Consider the following 22,284-nt stretch of genomic DNA (forward strand, 5'->3'; position numbering starts at 1 on the left):
GAGTGTACAACACAAAGAGTGAACTCTGATGTAGACCATGGGCTCAGGATGATGACAGCCTCGGTGCAGGTTCATCAGGTGTAACACATGCACTCCCTGGTAGGGATGCTGATGGCGGGGGGGCTGGGTGTACTGGGGCAGGGATGGGAACTCTGTATTTTCACTCAATTTTGCTGTGAATCTAAAACTGCTCTAAAAAAATTAAGTGTATGCATGTGTCCCTAACGTTAGATACTGTAAAAGTATACATGATAAATCCTGTGCTACAGTAGTTCTAATATCTGTTATGCTGCAAAGAACTCCAATAGCTTTTCTTCTACAAAGAGCAAATAACCAACGTGACAACTCCGAATCATCTCCATGAAATCGGAAAGCTCTTTCTTTGACCCTGAGTGCTATCTTCATATGTAAACATAAGTTACATGAGTCAGTTAAGAAAAGCATTCTGATCCATAGGGGCTTCCCCGGTGGCGCAGTGGTTAAGAGTCCGCCTGCCAATGCAGGGGACACGGGTTCGAGCCCTGGTCCGGGAAGATCCCACATGCCGCGGAGCAACTAAGCCCGTGCACCACAACTACGGAGCCTACGCTCTAGAGCCCACAAGCCACAACTACTGAGCCCACGAGCCACAACTATTGAAGCCCGTGCGCCTAGAGCCCACGCTCCACAACAAGAGAAGCCACCGCAATGAGAAGCCTGCGCACCACAACAGAGAGTAGCCCCCCCTCGCCGCAACTAGAGAAAGCCCGCGCGCAGCAACGAGGACCCAGCACAGCCAAAAAATAATAATAATAAATTAATTTACTTATTTATTAACAAAAAAGAAAAGCATTATGATTCATAGACATAAAAATTGCAATAAGGTGGGTGTGGGCCATTAGCTCTCACATGGAATGTTTCATTTCTGAGGAATAGCCCTGTTTAACTCGGTGTTCCCTATTTAGAGCCTGGGGCTGCTCTACTGCTCTCATAAGGACTTGGGAACGAAAGCAAACTGAACAGTCAGAGGTCGCAGAGGGTGGGAAAGGAGCCAACAGCACTGGCCAGGGGTTCCCTGGCAGCGCTCATTTGCAAACATGATACAAAATCAACTGGCAGAAATAAGTCTGCACAACATAAACTGTGCTTGTAACAACAGACGGGGAAACTCCAGGTAAATGAAGGGGGAAAAGGTCCTATCAATATACTGTTTCTTAATCTGCATGGCTGGCAGACAGTTGTTCATTTTATTTTTCTTTACAAATGTTTATATATATATGTATAAAGCTTTTACTTTATGTGAACAGAATATTTCACAGTAAGTTTAAAATTTACAGGCATAGCCATAACCCCCAAGTCCAATGACAGGTCAAATAATACATGTACTGCATGGTGTAAAACAATAAGAAAGGGCACATGAAAGATTAAAGACTGAATTATAATAGTTCATGCTGCTACTCATCTGCTATAAATATTCCTTCCTAGTGTAGCATCATAGAAAGCAACAATGGCAATACAGAGAAAAATCGCAGAAATGTCACAAACAGATCATGAGCTCTCCATTTTAAAAAGAATTTAGAAGTCTTTGAATGTCAAATGCAAAAGAAATTAATTCATTCTCTCATTTTTTTTCCATAGCCAGTCCTGACAGCACAGAATTAATTTGACTCCAGACTACCTATGCAGCTGACAGTATTCCTGGCTTCTGAAATCCCCCAAGAGAAATTGACTTAGTGGACAAGCAGTGCAGCTGCTAGAAGAATCCTATAAATAGATCACGTAAAAAAATCGACTCCCCACAAACGCACCAGGAGTCCAAGGTGTAATTTTCAGAGAGTTTTTAAATGTTACACTCCTACATTAACGTAACTTCTTCCTTTTGGAAACATATATGTACTTCCAAATTCTTAATGCTAAAGAACGTATATTTATCAAACACAGTCCCTGGCACATGTAGGTGATGGGTAAATATTCACGGAACTGAACTGACTCAGCAGTACTCCAAGGGGCCGGCACTGCTGGGACTCACCTGCCTTACCTGAGGTAGGAGGGCCATCTCTTCTTCCACCTCATTCTAGCGTCCATTTTCAAAACCCTGGCCCATTAGCTCTGGTTATGTTTCTAATGCTAGTCTTGTAAGCAATACAAAGGTTACTATATGAAACCACAGTTATGACGATAAATAAGCTTTAATCTAAATCCACTACATTCTATCTCAAGTGCAAGAATTCTGTAAAACAAACATTGGTTCTGTGCTAGGACTGGAAGCAGACTGAAAAATCAGGGCTGACTCATATCCAAGTTAGGGAACACTGCATGGCAAAATTACGACCCAAGAGAATTAAATGAAACATAGAAATTATTTTAAGGATTTCTTTTAATAAGAATCTGTATTTAAGTTGTAATAGTAACCAATTTTCTTTCAAATATCCTGAACAGAGGTAAAGCCACTGTTAGGATTAAAAAGAAGCATACTTTAAATGTGCAAGGCTACTCATGCATCTCATTTAATTCTTCTTTGATCAACAAGCAGAGGAAATGAGTGCACACAGCGCAGCTGGACAACTGGGTCGCCGTCTGGACTATCATCCATTCATTCCTCCCCGGCCAGCAGAATGCTGGGTAGGGAGGTTGGCACAGCTTCTCAAACCATCCCTTCTCCCGGGAGTTAAGGTGCAGGGTCGACCACACATTTGTGTTGTACTGACATCACCATTCCAGACAGTAAGTTATTCCCTCTTATCCCTGAAATACCCCCAAATTCCTGCTTCCCACCTCTCCATTTGTAACTTGGCTTCAATGCATTTCTTTCACCACACCTCCTCTCCACAGAGTAATTATCCATCGAGCTGGAGAAACTAGATTTTGAGTTAAGAATGCTGAACTTTAAATGCACTCACTCACCTAAGGAACTGCAAAATTATTTTACTGCATTACATTCTATAATGGACTTCCCAACAACTTTATCAAGATTTTTCTTCTTCTACCTTGGCCTGCTGGTCTTGAGGTTAGGGAACAAATGTACTAAAATTAAATATGAAGTTCTTCCTTTGCAAAGTTTACTACCATCACCTCCCACCTGCCTTACATATCCAACCCACAGCCCTCATGCGCACGTACACACACACACACACACACACACAAACACACTTCAAAGTTTAAGGACCATGACGGTTGCTCTGTTCAGTTAACATGTTATGTGGCTTCTGGCTGATGAACCTACTGGGGGCTGAACTTAACCGACAAAAGAAACCAAGAAACAAATGAGAGTCTAGAGTTCAAGCCATATTCTCTTCAAATTTCACTGAATCAATTCAAATGCATATACTAGTATTATAGACATTTTATAAAATAGTTGACATAATAATATGAACAATTATTTTGTTAGGATTTTAATTTTTAAGGCAATAATTTCATCTTATAATCCATCTCACTTCTCCAGTCTAGCAATAGACAAAAATTTGATTTCTCGGGTGCAACGAAAAAATTCTTGGCTTCAGGAAGCCTCAAGTAACACCAAGAAATTTTTTTTTTTTTTTTTTTTTTGCTGTACGTGGGCCTCTCACTGTTGTGGCCTCTCCCGTTGCGGAGCACAGGCTCTGGACACGCAGGCTCAGCGGCCATGGCTCACGGATCTAGCCGCTCCGCGGCATGTGGGATCTTCCCGGACCGGGGCACAAACCCATGTCCCCTGCATCGGCAGGCGGACTCTCAACCACTGCGCCACCACGGAAGCCCAACACCTAAAAATTTTAACAGCCAACAGAATAAAATGGCTGAAGACTGGAGTTGCTCTTTTTGAGCAGAGACTTTCAAGTTCACTGCAAGTTGAGGGCAGTCATAAATAACAGCCTCTCTTCATACACACGCTACAACCACCAAACAAGAACATAGTTCAAGAATACATGTTAGTATCAAGAATTTTTCTTCCCATGAAGTTGCTTTTTTAAATTCTTGCTACAGAAACATAGTCACCATCTAAGACACGAGTTCCTAAAACAAGAGACAATCTATATGTATTCCTACATAAATATAGTTTTGAAAAAATACCACAGTAAAACAAAAGTGTATTGCTGGGTACCACGATGTTCACTGCAGCACTATTTACAATAGGCAGGACATGGAAGCAACCTAAGTGGCCATCGACAGATGAATGGATAAAGAAGATGTGGCACATATAGGCAATGGACTATTACTCAGCCATAAAAAGAAACGAAACTGAGTTATTTGTAGTGAGGTGGATGGACCTAGAGTCTGTCATACAGAGTGAAGTCATAAAGAGAAAAACAAATACCATATGCTAACACATATATATGGAATCTTAAAAAAAAATTGGTTCTGATGAACCTAGGAGCAGGACAGGAATAAAGACTCAGACGTAGAGAATGGACTTGAGGACACGGGGAGGGGAAAGGGTAAGCTGGGACGAAGTGAGAGAGTGGCATGGACATATACACACTACCAAATGTAAAACAGATAGCTAGTGGGAAGCAGCCACATAGCACAGGGAGGTCAGCTTGGTGCTCTGCGACCACCTAGAGAGGTGGGATAGGGAGGGTGGGAGGGAGACGCAAGAGGGAGGAGATATGGGGATATATGTATATGTATAGCTGATTCACTGTGTTATACAGCAGCAACTAACACACCACTGTAAAGCAATTATACTCCAACAAATATGTTAATAAATAAATAAATACATGTTAAAAATAAAAATAAAACCTTCCTGAGCACAACTAAAAAAACAAGAAAAGTGTTTTGCTGAATCTGTTTTCCTACTGGGAAAAGAAACTCTTTCAATATTAAAGAAAAACAAAACATTTCACAAGATTAAAATTGTTTTTAAAAACCTAATATTAAAATTATTGATTTGGGGCTTTCCTGGCGGCACAGTGGTTAAGAATCTGCCTGCCAATGCAGGGGACGCGGGTTCGAGCCCTGGTCCGGGAAGATCCCACATGCCACGGAGCAACTAAGCCCATGTGCCACAACTACTGAGCCTGCGTGCTACAACTACTGAAGCCCATGCTCCACCACAAGAGAAGCCACTGCAATGAGAAGCCCGTGCACAGCAACGAAGACCCAACACAGCCAAAAATAAATAAATAAATAAATTTGTGTTTTAAAAAAGAGATACGGGGCTTCCCTGCTGGCACAGTGGTTGAGAGTCCACCTGCCGATGAGGGGGACACGGGTTCGTGCCCCGGTCTTGGGGGGGGTCCCACGTGCCGCAGAGCGGCTGGGCCCGTGAGCCGTGGCCGCTGGGCCTGTGCGTCCGGAGCCTGCGCTCCGCGGCGGGAGAGGCCACGGCAGTGAGAGGCCCACGTACTGCAAAAAAATAAAAAGATATAATTTGAGAGCAAATCACAAAAGACAACATTTTAAAAAATAAACAAATAATATTACTGATTTGCATGAAACAACAAAACTCAAGATCTGGTCTTACTCATAGGACAGCACACATAATACGGCTGTTAGTAAAGCCCATTATAAAGGTTCATTTGTATCATTATAATTCCACATTTTATTGTGCACACCGTAGGGGCACTTTCACATTAATCCACCCCACGAAACATCAGAAGAGACCAGCATCCTAACTACACCGCACGGAAACGTGCTCACAGAAGGAGAAGCAACCTGCCCAAGGCCCTGCAGCTGAGGACTCCTTCTGGCTCACGCCGCAGCGTCTCCCTCAAAAGTTCCTGATCTTTCTCACCACGCCTGACTCCCCAAAGCAGTTTTTTTAATATGCCTCAACTTTTCGATTTTTACGTATAAGCTCATTTCTTTATACCTTTTGCCATCTTAGGTCAACAACTATGTATTGTGCACGAGGTGCCCTGCCCTGCGTCCCAGAAGCTCCACCGCAGCCGGGCTGGGTCTGTCCCTACACCTCGCCGCCCCGCCGCCCACTCCCCAGGCCCCGCCCCCACCTCACACAGCCAGAATGAAAACCCCATGCGGCTGAGATACATTTAGGATTCGCTTAGTCTTCTGGTAACTCATCGTGCAGGGACCCCCGTTAGCCCTCGACTTCACCAACCCTCGCCAATCTGGCTGCTATGAGTCATGCAAAAGCATCAGACAAATCTATTCCCTCTGCCTGTTTCAATGGGCAACCAACTGTTTCTAACACCATTTTTTAAATGTCATAAACAGATTAAAAGAAATCGACCAATTAAAAGAAAGGAAAAGAAATAGCCGTTTTCCTGAATGAGGCCCATTAGGTACAGTGCATGCCTCCCTGTGAAGCACAATTAAACATCCACTCTCTGAAAGCGCATCCAGGCTCCCTGTGTCCCAACACTTCTAGGTCAAACCTTGGCAGAAAAATTGTTTTCCAAGTTGTTAGTCCCCTAGGCAAAATAAATAAATTCTAAACCTCAAATGTGCAAGCCAAGAATGTTACAAATCTTCCAGCAATTCCTCTAGAAGCATCCTTAACCCACAAACAAACTATAATAAAAGGCAGCTGTGTTTCTAAACATGTGATCAACGTGCCATTTAACCAAGGGGGAGGGGGTGGGGGAAAGGGGGATGTTACGTGAAACCCGAGTGATTCAGAATTTGTGGTCATTTGAAAAGAGTTTGAGTACAGCTTAAATACTTAAAATTTCCCTCTGCTCCCATGCTTAGTACATGATTTTTCTCCCTAGAAATTCAGACCTCACATGAGGCCCGTAAACTTCTATTCCTCCATGACCGACACTTTCCAACACATAAGTAACTTCCTGGCCTGGTTCCTTTCCCGTCAAACCACTGGGGCGCCCACTGTTGTGAACACAGTCATTCCCGAGTTCTTCGTGCTCTGACACCTCTGAAGGGGCACAAATCACTCCCACACATGTTGCCAAACCCCCAACAAAACAACCGCTCGGACTTAACATGAAATTCTATCAGAGGTCTACAAGTATTCTTTTTACCCTTACAATCTTTGAAAAGAATCTACATTTCATTAAAAAAACAATTAGTTTCAACAATTTAATAACTACTTGGTAGGGAAAAAATCAATTACTTCCCAAGATTAACGTAGTTATTCCCAGTAACTGTTACAAACACAGCTGTGTTGTCAAGGAGTTTAGTACGAGTTTTCCAAATTAAATATAAAATGTGGAAGATACGCATTTAAAAATCTGTACCAAAAAACATCTTTACTACAGGAATTGGTCTTAATTTTAATGCAAATTAAAATTTACCAAGATATACTATTAAAACCATAAAAAAACACCAAAAAAATTAATCAAAATAAGCAGGGTTACAATTATTTGAACTAAATTATATTTACATAATTTCCAGATAAGCCCAAGATTTCTAAATTCTCAAAAAACACTTAAAATTATACACAATCACAACCATACCATAAAGTTCCTAGCACCCCTTGAACTTAAAGAGTTTATTATTAAAATGGCTTTCAACATAGTTTTTAATAAAAACATTTCATTCCATTTCCTACTTTCAGGTACTAAATTATCTCAACTTAAAATCTGGAGACCAGGGACTTCCCTGGTGGCACAGTGGTTAAGGATCTGCCTACCAATGCAGGGGTCTCGGGTTCGAGCCCTGGTCCAAGAGGATCCCACATGCTGCAGAGCAAATAAGCCCGTGCGCCACAACTACTGAGCCTGCGCTCTAAGAGCCCTCAAGCCACAACTACTGAGCCCGCGCGCCTAGAGCCCGTGCTCCTCAACAAGAGAAGCCACCGCAATGAGAAGCCCGCACACCGCAACACAGTGTAGCCCCCACTCGCCGCAACTAGAGAAAGCCCGCATGCAGCAACTAAGACCCAACGCAGCCAAAAATTTTTAAAAAATATAAAATAAAATAAAATAAAATCTTGAGACAAATAAAATTTAGTCTACTAAAGTGATTTTCCACAAATTTTTAAGAAGTCATGTTCCCAAGCACAGACTGCCAAATGATTTGCACATATAAACAAACACGCACTCCTTTAAAACAATTAGCGGCCATGAGACACGCCTCAGAGGCAGAGCAGGTCCCCCTGCGAGATAGCGCGGTTCAGTCGGAGCCACTCACCACCTCCTCCAGTGCAGCACTGCGCCCGAAAGAGCACGTGAGGTGTGTCAGGCAGCTCACAAAGGACGAGAAGAGCTCGCTTGGAATGGCGGTTAAGACGTTGCGAGGGAACACAGTTATCAGGTTGCTGATGATGCTGGAGATCCCCACAGCTTCAGAATCTTCTATCTCAATTCTACAACCCAAGGCATGAGCATCAGCGTTAAGTGGAGCAGAGGTAACTCGTTTCCAAACATGCACCCATTCATTTTCAAAGGCACGTCTCTGTGTACTCATTTCAACTGACACATGTAACTCTCCTCTAAAATATAAAAGCAGGGAATCGCTAGTTTCTTTTTTCCTCCACTGTTAATCATGAGGAAGAACTGAAGCTCCTTTTTGGTTCTAAGGGCCAGGATACCTACCCATTGATGGTATTCAGTAAGCCCTCAATGAAGTGTGCGAGATAATCCACTTGGGACCCTTCATCGGGGAAGATGGGTCCGTGAAGAGAAGCTAACTGGGCGAGGCACTGCAGGGAGTCTTGTGCCATGTCGGAATCTTCTCTGATTTTTCGATGTACCTGTTAGAAAGAATGGCTAATCCATAAACATAAATTCTTCTGTAAGGGTCACGTGTCTATCGTGCCAAACGAGGTGAGAGAAAAATTCACTGTAGCTGAGCATTTCTAGATAACTAATTCCCGAGTTAAACTAAATTTGAAAATTGTCCCTCAGTCCATTTTATGTTATAGGCCATGATTTTAAACATACCAATTAATTGTCAGTGGAGAGCTACCTACATTTTGAAAACTGAACTATCTCCAGCGTGTTATGACAAAGAAACAGATGCCGGCCAGTCAGACATACTGCTTTTTCTAAAAACAGCAGCAACGACAGTCATCTGTATTATGCTAACTATGCCCCGCTGCAGCTTCTTGCTAAAGTCAGCAAAGTTCGGGCAAGAGCATATAGATGCTGCTTCGCTGGAAGCAGACAGTTACACACTCGCAAAACCAGCATGCCCCCCAATTCCTAGAAATTCACTCATTCAAACAATATATTAACATGGTGTTTCATCAACTCTGATATTGCCTACAAGTTATTTGAATCTCTTTTTATCCTATATCATTGCTATTAATAAATTTTTTAAATGTTTAAATTTTACCTAAATTATATTTAAATTCACTTTAAACCTCACGCAGAATTTATTTCAATGCTGCAATACTGAGGTGGAACACCTGGCATACAGTGTTCTGATGAAGGAAACACTCCCAAAATACTGCTCCCTAATTTTACAGTGTCATTAATATCCTCACTTACATAATTAAAACAGACAAGGAAAATATTTTTAGCAGAGAAATCACAGGTAATTGTTTATCTTAATCCACCACATTTACTGTGGCCACTTTCCACTTTCCACAAGGATTTGAATTTTCCAGCCCCTCTTTCCCTACACAAATCTCTGTGCTTTCTCAGTGTCACACAATTTGAACATTTATTCTCTATCTGTGTCAGGTTATTTCACTCTGACTCTGCAATCATTTATAAATTACTTGAAGTTAGGATGCTTCCCAACTATTCACTGGTACAGTGCGGGGACACAGTGAATACTCATAAACCCTTAATTCACTGGTTGATTCCATTAATCTTTAATTCCTGAACTGCTTAAGGTTCTAAGAAATTTAAAATATTAAAAACTCGCTGTTAAGTTACAAAGTTAATTTATCTACTGACATGCTGAAAGGGGTTTAGAAAAGGGGTTGTCAAACCACAGCCCACAGGCCAGACCTGGCCTCCTGCCTGCTTTTGTGCGGCCTGTGAGGTAAGAATGGTTTTTACCCTTTTATGTGGTTGGGAAAAACAAAACCAAAGAATAATATTTCAAGACATGTGAAAATTATACAAAATTCACGTTGTAACAGCCATCAGTGAAGTTTTGCTGTAACTGCTTGTACTGGGAGGCCAGAGCTGAAGCTGCCTCAGAGAACTAATGACCTGCAAAGCCTAATATTCTACCCAGCCAATCCCTGGTCTAGAACAACACAAGGGTTTTTCAAAATACATTCTAAGTTTTATATATAGTAAATTTAAAGTACAATCACAAATCCATATATCCATTCTATTCAAGAACTTCTGAACACAGCTTATTCTGAAGTTCCTTATCTGAAAACTGTACCTACATTTCTGTCACCTTGTTTTTTTAACCTTATCAACATTTAAACATGACAGAGACAACGCAACCTGGGACCACAGAGGGCTGCTTCTCCACCCACACAGCCAAATGGTTGCTCAATCCTGGTCCAGACATGAGGAAGCAAAAGAAACAGCCAACATGGATTATGTAATTAAATTAAATAAAAATAAGAAACTGTCCTCAGAGCCTGACTTTACTGGGCATACTTATGTTTCCTAAAATATGAACCACGTAAAACATGATAAATCAATGGCTGATTCTTATGTAACACGGTAGATTCTTGCTCTCTTCCATTACAAAGGAATTCTACCATATCTGAACCATGTTACACAAATTAAAACCTGAATTCACCACCTGAATAGGGAAAAGCAGAGGGATAAAGAAAAGCAAAGTCTAGCGGAAGACCCAGGGAGGTGACTGGAGAAGCAAGACAAGAAATACGGACAAGGAATAAAGAAAAGTACGTTAGTAAGACGCTGAGTCCTATGGGAACACACTGAATCCGAGACGACTTCGGGCATCCAAGTTAAAGCGCCCAGCGCAAGGATTACGAGGCTCTGGGACACAGGAGCAGCCTGTGCTGAATACAGACGAGGAGTCCTTGGTGCAGAAGTGTCGCTCGGTGAGCTACGAGTGGAAAAAGAAGCCCAAGGAACACGTACACAGTCAGCAAAGCTGAGAACTGAGATAGGAACACCAGTATTTATCCAACGAGCAGAGTAAGAAGAGACCATAAATGAGATCAGGAAGAATATGTCAAAAAGGAAAAACTAAGGAGAGTGGTTTCTCCAACACCTAATGGAAAGAAGAAAACTGGAGAAGCTTGTGAACTTGTAGGGGGCAGAAGGCCATCTAAGGTCTCCTGAACCCAGATGGGTCACAGCTGGGTCTCGAGGCCACGACACAGTACACATAAGTGCAGCGATTCAGATCTAGAGAAAAAATGACATGCAGTGGAAAACTGCTTCAAATAGGCAATGAATTCACATAACTGAAAATAAACTTAAAAAAAAAAAGTGAATGAAAAGATTAGTCACTGACATTTTTCTAACAAATAACAAAATTAAAATTGTTCATAAGTGCATACATGAAAAAGTAATAGGCCACAAACACAAAACTGTTAAAATCACAAGGTGAAAGGGGTTAACTTTCAGATGCAGAAGTTATCTGCATGTGGAGGCTCCCAGCTGGCAGGAGCAGCTGTCTACCGCATCCAGACAGCTGCTCAGACAGGGGAGCTGTTTCCAGCACTGCCAGCAAGTTTTTCACCTTTTCAAAAACTGCTGGAACGGGATCCAATTTCAGTCAAATGAATAACACAGAGAACTGAACTTGGATACACATCAAAACAATTTCTGCCAGAGGCAGGCAACAGAATGTTAAAATGTAGTTACAATTATCTTTGATACTGATAACGTTTTTAGCCATCATTTCTCGGATTTAAAGAAGAAAATGCAAGGTAATACTCAGTCTAAACATTTCTATAGAAAAATATTTTTATGTACACCTAGGGGTGAAATTTGTAAGGCTCGTGAATAGTACCTTTAAAACACATGAAAAGGTAAACTATAATTAATGGTTGGGATTTAGCAAAATAGCTTTCTTTTTTCTTTTTAATTGGTCTTTATTTGGACTTTTGCCCTAGTCATTATACCTAACTAACTTGCATGCTTGCCCTACGTCTGCAAACCTGTATCCAAAACACACACACACATACTACACACACACGTATTTTCCATATTTTCTCCAGCTTTTGACTATTACACTGGGGGGCCCTCTAGGGCAAACATGGGAGCACATTCCTAACTTCCTGGTATTTGAAAGTTACAGCTGAAATAAACTGGTATTCAGTAACTCTAACTTAACCCACGGCTGCTCATCAGTACACAACAAGTGTACTGCTCTAGAACAGCACTTCTCAAAGTGCGGCCCAGGGGTCCCCAAAGGTTCCTGACACCCTGTCAGGTTGTCTGTAAGGTCAAAACTACTCTCATAATACCACTGAGGCAGTGTTTGCCTTTTCCATTCCTACCGTCACACACCCACGTTCTACGTGACTGTAGAACACTGCAACTGAGCGAACGCAGCAGCAGATGAGAGGGCCTGGCTGTCTTCTGTGACACCAGACATCGGAGAGGTCTGCAAAAATGTCAACAATGCCACTCTTCTCACTAAACTTTCTGTCTGCTTGTTTTAAAAAACATAGCTATTTGTTCACTGAAATGTTATTTACGTTAATATGTAGTGGTTTGGTATTGCTATTTTTAAGTGAATTAATAAATTATTTTTTAAAGTTCTCAGTTTGAATTTTTAACCTGGTAAACACTAATAGCTATAACCCACATAAACAAAAGCCCTTCGGGGTCCTCGATGATTTTTAAGAGCGTAAAGAGGCCCTGAGACCAAAAAGCTTGAGCTCTACGACGTTAAACCCTTCATAATTATATAACATTTTAATAAACCAGCAAAAACATTTCTATATAATCTTTGTTTAAGCAAATATACTGATCAGGAGAGAAGGCTTTGGAGGAGAAAAGCAATCTGTCTTGATTTACTTAAAAAAGATACAAAAGCACGCATTCTTCCCGTGGCACTTTTCTGTGGCTTCCCTGTGGCGAGGGAGAGCAGGACTTACGGTAAAGAAAAGCTCCATGACCCTGCTGTCCAGAAGGGCCTCCCGCCAGGACTCCGTGGGCTTCAGGAGCACATTTTGCGAGGACTCAAACATGGCTATATAATGTCTTCCCAGTTAGCTGGGGTCAAGGTCAACCACAATAACATTCCGACTTTGTCTAAGATGTAAGTATATCCTAAATATAACGGAGCCATCCAGAAAGAATGTAATGGAAACAGGTTAAGCCTCTTCACATATGCTACATAATTCACGCCTGAAGCTAAGGAATAAAAGGCATTAAGTGCTGGAAAAAGAATGCTAGAGGAATGTAGGTAACAGTTTCATCATAATTATATATCATGCTGCAGGGGTACATAAAGTCTGAGCACAGGTGATCTGAGTGGTGGCAACAGGAGGAGAAACACTAACGCAAAACAGATGCCAAAACACATGCAAGAAAAGAACCCATTTCTACATGTTGATCCCATCATGTCCCCCAATATCTTACAGCAGCTAAAACCACTTACACAAAATGTGAGTTTCATACAGTCTGCTTGGAAAAATAGCATTTCCCCAAAAGAAATACACTTACTGGGACACAAAAAGAGTAAAGGAGGAGCAAATACACATCCTACCGAAGAAGAACTTCCAAACATCAGATCATCAACTCCACACAAAGATAATTATCACTTTACATAAAACTCTATCCCAGGCTAAAAAGCAACGCTTATGATGTTCAGGTGTTCACTGTCAAGCTGCTTCAAACAGAACACCGTCTTTACCACACAGAGTAACCGTAAAATACACCTGCAGGTGTTTGTGAACATAACTCATTCAGGGACACAGACACGGTAACTGAGGTTTCAGGAAAGGAGAAACCTGTCTGGGCACAGACAGCGTTACGCCCCTTCCACGCTCATCAAATGCCCAACTAGACCAGGGGTCCCCAACCCCCGAGCCGAGGTCCAGCATCAGCCCCGCGGCCTGTTAGGAAACGGGCCACACGGCAGAAGGTGAGCGGTGGGCGAGCACGTGAAGCTTCCTCTGCCGCTACCCCCCCAACCCCGCCATCGCTCGCATCACCGCCTGAAACACGCCCCCCGCCCCGCCCGTGGAAAAACCGTCTTCCATGAAACCGGTCCCCGGTGCCAAAAAGGTTGGGGACCCCTGAGCCAGACCATTCTCATCACCCAATGAGAAATTTCAACAAGTTATCCAAACTACGGTTTGCAAAAATTAGATATAAGTTCAAATTCTACATGTTCATTAAAGCCCAAATCATTAACAGAGAAAATTATAGGCAACGCTATGGAAATTTTTTAAAAAGATTTTTGTTTAACCCTCTTTTAAAGTAACTAATATTATTTTGTGTCTGAAGAGCAAGGAGGGGCACCAAGAGTTCTTTCAGAAAAGAAGCCATTGCTTGTTTCTGAACAATCACTCCAGAAATGTTCTGTGATTGCACTTAATTGCTGAATAAAAGTGAAACTCAAACCAGGTTCGTTTAAATCTCACTTTTCTCTTCCTCTGTCTGCCCCCTTGTGGAGGGCAGGGAGAACTGGGGCCAAAAGGAAGGAGCTGCCGGACTCTGAAACAGCAGCAGCGCGGGGCCTCCTGACCCAGAGCCACTGGTGTGTCCGTAGCTTCTAGAACGACTTCATCTTCTCGCGAGGCACCTAGCTGGTGTGAGACTGTTAGTACTGGGCTCTCACCCAGAAGAGAACACAACAGCTAAACACTAGGTCTTTCCATGTGTTATCTAAAAACGGGGGCTTGATTATCCTTTAGAGAAGCAAACTGAAATGGTGGTGGGTGAAATCTGATGTCTGGGATGTGCTTCACAATAATCTGGGGCTGGAAGAGCAGAGAGGAAATAAAACTTACAGCTGGTGAAGCTGTATTCTATTTTTGTGCACCTTTGGAATTTTCCACAGTAAAAGTTGGGACATAAAACAAGGAGGCTCGGGCTTCCCTGGTAGCGCAGTGGTTGAGAATCCGCCTGCCAATGCAGGGGACACGGGTTCGTCCCCCGGTTCGGGAGGATCCCACATGCCGCGGAGCGGCTGGGCCCGTGAGCCATGGCTGCTGAGCCTGCGCATCCGGAGCCTGTGCTCCGCAACGGGAGAGGCCACAACAGTGAGAGGCCCGTGTACTGCAAAAAAAAAAACAAAACCAAAAAACAAGGAGGCTCAAGCACATGAAATAAAGCACCTGAGAGTAAGACAAAGTTTTTGTACTTCATAAAAAATATTCCACTTCTTTTCCAGGTTAATTCCCTTAATTTTCAGTGTCCTATTTTTTCAATTAAAAGGCAATTTTTTGGTATATAAATTGTTCAGTAATGAAAAGTATTTATTAAATACTTATATTGAGTTCTACATTGAACAAAGATGCACAAATTATGACAATCTAGTTACATTTTTTAAGGAGCTGCAATCTGACATTAAAATGGTAAGAAACTTTATGTGTCAGACACCCAAATCTAACAAACAAAATATGTGTATCATCACTAAACACTTTCCATGAGGAAAATAACAGAATGTCTTAATACTTTATCTGCTCACTAACGGTGTCATGATTTTACTTTTACCTTAGGTGGGATGTGAGACAGAGTCACTGAACCGTAATGAAACGGTCAGGCCACCTGTCCTGGGTCTCATTCGCACAGCCACCTGGGCAGAGCAAATGCACGCAGCCCTCAGGTGAGGAGCAGCGGAGGCCCCTCAGAGGCCCAACACAGAGGAGGGGCGCTGGGGGCGGACGCAAAGAGTGGTGTTTATGGACTTTGCTAGTCTTGGAAATGTGGAAAAGCTCGTTTCAAGTGAGTGAAGAGCCCTGCAACTGACCAAGACTGCCAGTTACAAAACAACAGGGGGTTGTCCAGGTCCTTTAGCAAGTGAGAGTTGATTAACGTCAAAGATTAATAAATATTACAAAAGGAAATGAGACCTAGACCAAGATCTCTTTGCTATCTTTCATTCAATTACAAAATGTGGACACTCCATAAATACTTGTAGATATCAGTTACTTACATTAAGAGGAAACAGAAGGATGTAAGTTTGAGAGAAGTCTTTTTTCCAGCTATGAGATGGAACTAAATGCAATTGCTCACCTAAACATCAGGTGCAAAATAATCCTCAAATCTTTTATTTATTTTTTTTAATCCTGATGTTAGCTTCTCTTGATCTTGGCCTGTTTTAAACACACTATTCCCAGTGCCCAGTCTGTATGGCCAAATGTTCTTAAAAAGCTGACGACCAGCATGGTTTTAGAACTGTCATTCCTTGCATGTTGCCCACAGCACAAGGAGATCTGAGACTTTAATATCTGACACAATCATAAAATACTTTTCTCCAATAATTATTTTAAAGTTCCATGTGAGTTTTATTTTTAACTCCAAACCTGGAAAGGATCTTTACCTCTGGCATGACATTTGCCTCCTATTAAGAAAGCTCACTGGTAGCGCTCCTGGCACAGAGGCCACACTAACTGTTCTTTGAAGAGTTACCCTACAGCACTGCAGACTAACCCACCTTCCCTTTTACCAGCCAGCCTAGCACTGCCACCCGGTACCAGTTGTTCATAATAAGAATGAACACATGCTCCAGTGTGTACAGTGAGACACAACCGTATGACTTAGTTATAAATAATCTCTCTCTCTCTACGAAAAGAACATGTAATTATCTTCAGAAGCATTTTAATACAAACTTAACATAAAAACAGCAAAAAGAACAGTACAGTAATGAATGGAACAAATTTTTAAGAACAGTGCTATTCGAACAAGAAATACACGTTGTAGTCAGCACACTGGACTGTGAATCTGCTGAAGGCGCTGCCTGTAAAGAGGAGGGAATAAGGGCCCTTCTGTGTTGCCTGAAATACTGTTATTAAGAAGGCGCATGCACTACTTTTCAATTAAAAAGCTAGTTAGAAGCTTATCACAGTGTGAACAGACTTTCACATGCAGATCTGGACCGTTTCTGCACATTCAATTCAACTTTTAATTTGGTATTACCAACTATTTCTGTATCTGTGTATAAGTGACCCCAAAATACCACTTCTCCCCAGATAATTCTTAATGTAGAATACTTTAAAAACAACAAGGAGAAGACCATCACTAAAATTCTATCACTTCTCCTCTTAAGACAGTATTTTTTAATGATTTAAAATTTAAATCAAGCAGTATTTCCTCCTTCTTTCCTAGTTTTGCGTCTTCCTTTATTCCTTCTCAAAAATCTTTACTTTTTTCAAGTTCTTGTTTAATAACCTATAATTCTCTCCAAGCCTAGACTATCATATACAAATGTTAATCATGTTTCTCTCTTCCTGATATCCAAAAATAACTTTTCCCAAAACATTGTTATACAAAGCAACAGTCTCTAACAGTTTTAATAAAGCAGCAGGTTCCTACTTAAAAGCTGCAGAAGTTTCAGTTCACAGAACTACTTTAACAGCCATGTCATAATATCAACATTATATTGCTTTATTTTTATCCAAATATATTACCAATAAAAGAGAAGTCTGACAGTGAAGTGATTATTTACTAATTGATCATTTATTATATGCTTGTTAGATTTTAGGAGACATATGAGTCACACCAGATTGATACCATTAAATAGCAATTATTTACCAAAATTCAAATCAGATTTTAAACCAAGAATTTTCTGGGGCTATGGCTTTACATATTTTTCTAAAATAAATACTAAACTCAGGTAATTTATATTTTGTATCAGAATCATTCATTTTGTGATCAAATAAAATTCAACCCACGTGACAGCCATAGAGCGCTGCTTTCAGCCTTTAATAATCCTATGTCTTTTTAAAAATCTGTCATCGCATCAACATCACTTCACCTTGCCGTGTTTTCACCACTTCGAGAACCAGGAGCTACCATACAAGGACTCTCCTGTCACTGGACACCGTACAAGCCCGTCTGTGAGCAAGGCTGCAATTCTGAAGTCCGAAAACCCAGCCCGTCTTCTGACCTCTGTGCTCTCAGTCCCCTGGAAATCAGTCACAGCTGGAAGTCAACTCAACCTCGCACACACACTGAAGAATTAACTCTCCGTCTCCTGGCCCTTCTCCCACGGCCATCCTACCGAGCTCTAAAGCTCTCTGCTGGGGAAGCTCACCCGCTCCTGAGAAACCAGAGGCACAGACACGCAGCACCTGCCCTGCCCTGGACACGCCGGCCAGCACCACACACACCTGAGGAGCCAGGAGGACAGAGCTCAGCCGCAGAGGCCACGACTGCCACTGGATAAACCCACAAAGTCTTCTGTGTCAACCACACAGTGTGACCTGTAAGTGCATGCTCTTAACAGAAGGGGGGTGGTCACCTCTGAAACACACCGGGCCTTCCACATGCAAATGAGGTCTAGTCCATCTATGAACACCTTCTGTATGGGGATCATCTTGTGGTGGTGACCGACAGTAAAACAACAAAAGAGGCACACAACAGCTACAAATTACCCTCAGGCAAACATGGAAAGTCTGAAAATCTCCACTGCCTATTCTTATAAGAACTTCACAATACAGGAAGATCTTGTAGCAACAATGGACATTTTACAAAAGGAATACTTTAATTTCCCCATCTTCCCATCTTCTTTTTATCCCACCTCATTAGTAAAACAAAATTTCAGAAGCAAGGGGAAGCCCAGCTTTTCTTCTTATAGTTTTAATCTCTGTCACTACTAACTTTTCTAACAACAAAAACTGCTATTTCTGGCACAGCACGGAACCACTGAGCCCGGTCTCACATAGCACTTAGTCCAAGTAACCAAAGTCCTTTGAAATAAAGGAGAACTGACCTCACCTGAATGTTTTCCGAAGCCTTGCCTCCAAATAGTAACGTTGGCTTTACTGGAAATCCTAATTTAGGTGAAAGCTTCTGTGTCCCGTTACTATTTTATGATCTAGTTAGCTTTCCCCAAGAGCTTGAGTTGAAAAAATTTTTACCAAAACCAAATCAGATACACAAAAATAGAATACCAATAAAAGGCAGTGTAACCAAACTAAAAAAAGAATTATTACTGAAGCCAACATACCAAACATACCTGCCAAGCATTCTTATTACAAAACGATATTGTCATTTATGATTAGCATTGCCAAAACCCCGAAGCATTTACGGACGCTAGGTGAGCTAATGGCTAAACAATACGAGCAGCATGAACAGACAGCCAAGAACGGAGACACTACTTCTGAATCACCTTGTCTCAATAACTAAAACATATCTATTTGTTAGGCATCTGTTACTACATGCTAGATACTGCACAGTGTGGACAACACAGTGGACAAAACACGGCCTGTGCTTTCCTGAGCCTCCAGACAAGCAGTAAACAGGTACTGCTCCAGCAGGCTAACAGAAGGAAAATTACAATGGACAAGTGGGCTAAATGGGAGAGAAGTGTGTATAACATGCATATCAGGAGCCGCAGCAGGGGCTTCCCTGGTGGTGCAGTGGTTAAGAATCCGCCTGCCAATGCAGGGGACACGGGTTCGAGCCCTGGTCCGGGAAGATCCCACATGCCACGGAGCAACTGGGTCCGTGCGCCATGACTACTGAGCCTGCGCTCTAGAGTCTGCGAGCTACAACTACTGAGCCCACGCGCCTACAGCCCGTGCTCCACAACAAGAGAAGCCACCGCAATGAGAAGCCTGTGCACCACAACCAAGAGTAGCCCCTGCTCGCCGCAACTACAGAAAGCCCACACGCAGCAACAAAGACCCAACGCAGCCAAAAATGTAAATTAAAAAAAAAAAAAAAAAAGCCACATCAAAAGAAACCTGACCTGGTCTGGAGTGAATGACGGAGGCACAACTAGGAGGCAAGGGAAAAGTTCACCTGCAAAGGTGCCAGGGCAGAAGGAAACTTGGCCTGTGGGTGCAGCACCAACAGAAAGAGGACAAAGAGAGTTCGGAGAGAAAGGTAGAAACCAGACCATCCAGAATCCTAGCGCCCATTTGTAAATGGGGTGGTGGTATAACAGAGGATCCTAGGACTAGGGTACTTTCTTTACACAATAATAATCTAAAACAGAATGAAAAGCAGGTGGATTTCATCTCAGATCTTTCAAGACAGTAAGACCAGGGCAGAATGGCCAGAGCAATTAGCTCACTGGGCCAGGAGATGATTTTAACACCTGCCAAAGCCCAGGAGCTATAGACTTTGCACCAGGCCTGGAGTGGAGGATGCTTTCCTAAATCATCTTCTACATGTATAAAACCTACATGTAATAATCCTTTAAGAAAAATAATGGTTTGCAAGGACTTCCCTGGCGGTCCAGTGGTTAAGACCCCACGCTCCCAACGCATGGAGCACGGGTTCCATCCCTGGTGGGGGAACTAAGATCCCGTATGCTGCATGGCGCTGCCCCCACCCCCCAAAAAAAAGGTTTGCAGAAGACATATACACAGAAAATCCAGAAAAATACTATTTGAACTAAAAAATAAGTTCAGCAAAGCTACATGGTACAAGATCAATATACAAGAATTTGTTTTTCTATACACCACTATGAACACAAAAATAACTGTAAAATCAACTCCATTTATAATTGAATTAAAAAATAAAATACTCAGAATAAATTTAACAGAAGAAGTTCAAACTTCTACTCTGAAAACTATAAAACAGTGTTGAAAGAAACTAAAGATCTAAAAAAATGGAAAGACATCCCATGTTCATGCATTGGAAAACTTAATATTCTGCCATTTGTTAACATGGCAGTTCTCCTCGAACTGACCTACAGATTCAACATAATCCCTATCAAAATCCCAGCTGCCTTTTTTGCAGAAATTGATAAACTGATCCTAAACTTCAAATGGATATGAAAGAGACAGAGAGAAGACTAAATAATCTTGAAATACTGTCACATTTACAGCCAGGTGATTTTATACAAGGGGGCCAAAACAATTCGACCGGAAAAAAAATACCCTTTTCAACAAATGATGCAGGAACAACAGGATCCTGTTATACCTTATATCTCCACAAAACGTACAATGGATCACAGACCTACCATATGACAGACCCACATAAAACTCTTAGAAGAAAATATAGGACTAAATCTTTGTGACCTTAAGGACAAGAACAAAGTCAGAGAACTGACACAACTCAACTTACTATAAATCTACAATAACCGAGACAGTATGGTATTGGAGAAAGAATAAATAGATCAACGGCACAGAATACAGAAACCAGAAACAGACCTACATACGTGAAGTCAAATGATCTTTAACAAAGTAGTAAACTGCAATGGAGCCAAAAAAAGTCTTCAACAAATGGTACTTAACTACTGGACATCCACATACCAAAAAAAAAAAAAGAATCAAGATACAGATAGACCTTACGCCTTTCACAAAAATCAACTCAAACTGGATCACAGACCTAAATGTAAAATGTGTAACTGTAAATGTAAAACGTGTAACTGTAAGACCTAAATGTAAAATGTGTAACTGTAAGGCAGTCCAATGGTTACAACTCCATGCTTCCAATGCAGGGGGTGCGGGTTTGGCCCCCGGTCGGGGAACTAAGATCCTACATGACACACAGCGTGGTCAAAAAAACAAAAACCCGTAAAATTCCTAAAAGATAACATAGGAGAAAATCTAGATGACCTTGGGTTTGGCAATGACTTTTTAGCAAAATAACAAGGCATGATCCATGAAAGAAAGAATTGATAAGCTGGACTTCACTAAAATTAAACACCTCTGCTCTGTGAAAGACACTGTCAAGAGAATAAGACGACAAGCCACAGACGGGGAGGAAATATGTACAAAAGACATCTCTGATAAAAGACTATTATCCAACATATGAAAAGAACTCTTAAAACTTAACAACAAGAAAACAAACCATCTGGTTAAAAATGGACCCAGGTCCTTAACAGACACCTCACCAAAGAAGACACACAGGTGTCAAATAAGCACATGAAAAGATGTTCAACATCACATGGTCTCTAGGGAAATGCAAAGCAAAACAATGAGATACCACCCCACCCCTAGGAGAAAGGTCCAAATCCAGAACACCAAACGCTGCTGAGGGTGTAGAGCAGCAGGAGCGCTCCCTCACTGCCGGTGGGAACACAGACTGGTGCAGCCACTTCAGAAGACAGTTTAGCAGTTTCTTACTAAACATACCCCCCCACCAAACAATCCAGCAATTGCACTCCTTGGAATTTACCAAAAGGAGCTGAAATTTTATATCCACACAAAAACCTGCACACACATGTTTATTCATAACTGCCAAAACTTGGAAGCAACCAAGCTGTCCTTCATTGGTGGAATGGCTGAGTCCACTGTCATCCAGACAGTGGAATATTAATCAGCGATATAAAGAAATCAGCTATCAGCCATGGAGGAGCATGGAGGAACCTTATTTGCATGTGACTCGGGGAAAGCCCATCTGAAAAGGCTACACACTGTATGATCCCAACCATATGGCGTTCTGGAAAAGGCACAACTGTGGAGACAGTGAACAGATCAGCGGGTCCCTA

The 22,284-nt window shown here is 41.8% G+C and overlaps 1 protein-coding gene across 3 annotated transcripts in view; it reads right to left on the reverse strand.

The window, feature by feature from the left end:
- XPO4 (exportin 4) overlaps positions 1-22,284 on the reverse strand; it is a 105,569-nt gene that overhangs the window by 40,974 nt on the left and 42,311 nt on the right. For all 3 annotated transcript variants that reach the window (XM_060287794.2, XM_060287795.2, XM_070044065.1), the window contains 3 exons: positions 12,821-12,933; positions 8,415-8,572; positions 8,011-8,185 (listed from right to left, as the gene is read on the reverse strand). In XM_060287794.2, the coding sequence (XP_060143777.1) occupies positions 8,011-8,185; positions 8,415-8,572; positions 12,821-12,933 (446 nt within the window). The remainder of the gene's footprint in view (positions 1-8,010; positions 8,186-8,414; positions 8,573-12,820; positions 12,934-22,284) is intronic.

Source organism: Globicephala melas, chromosome 18, assembly GCF_963455315.2.
Source record: "Globicephala melas chromosome 18, mGloMel1.2, whole genome shotgun sequence".
In the NCBI taxonomy this organism is placed as follows: domain Eukaryota; kingdom Metazoa; phylum Chordata; class Mammalia; order Artiodactyla; family Delphinidae; genus Globicephala; species Globicephala melas.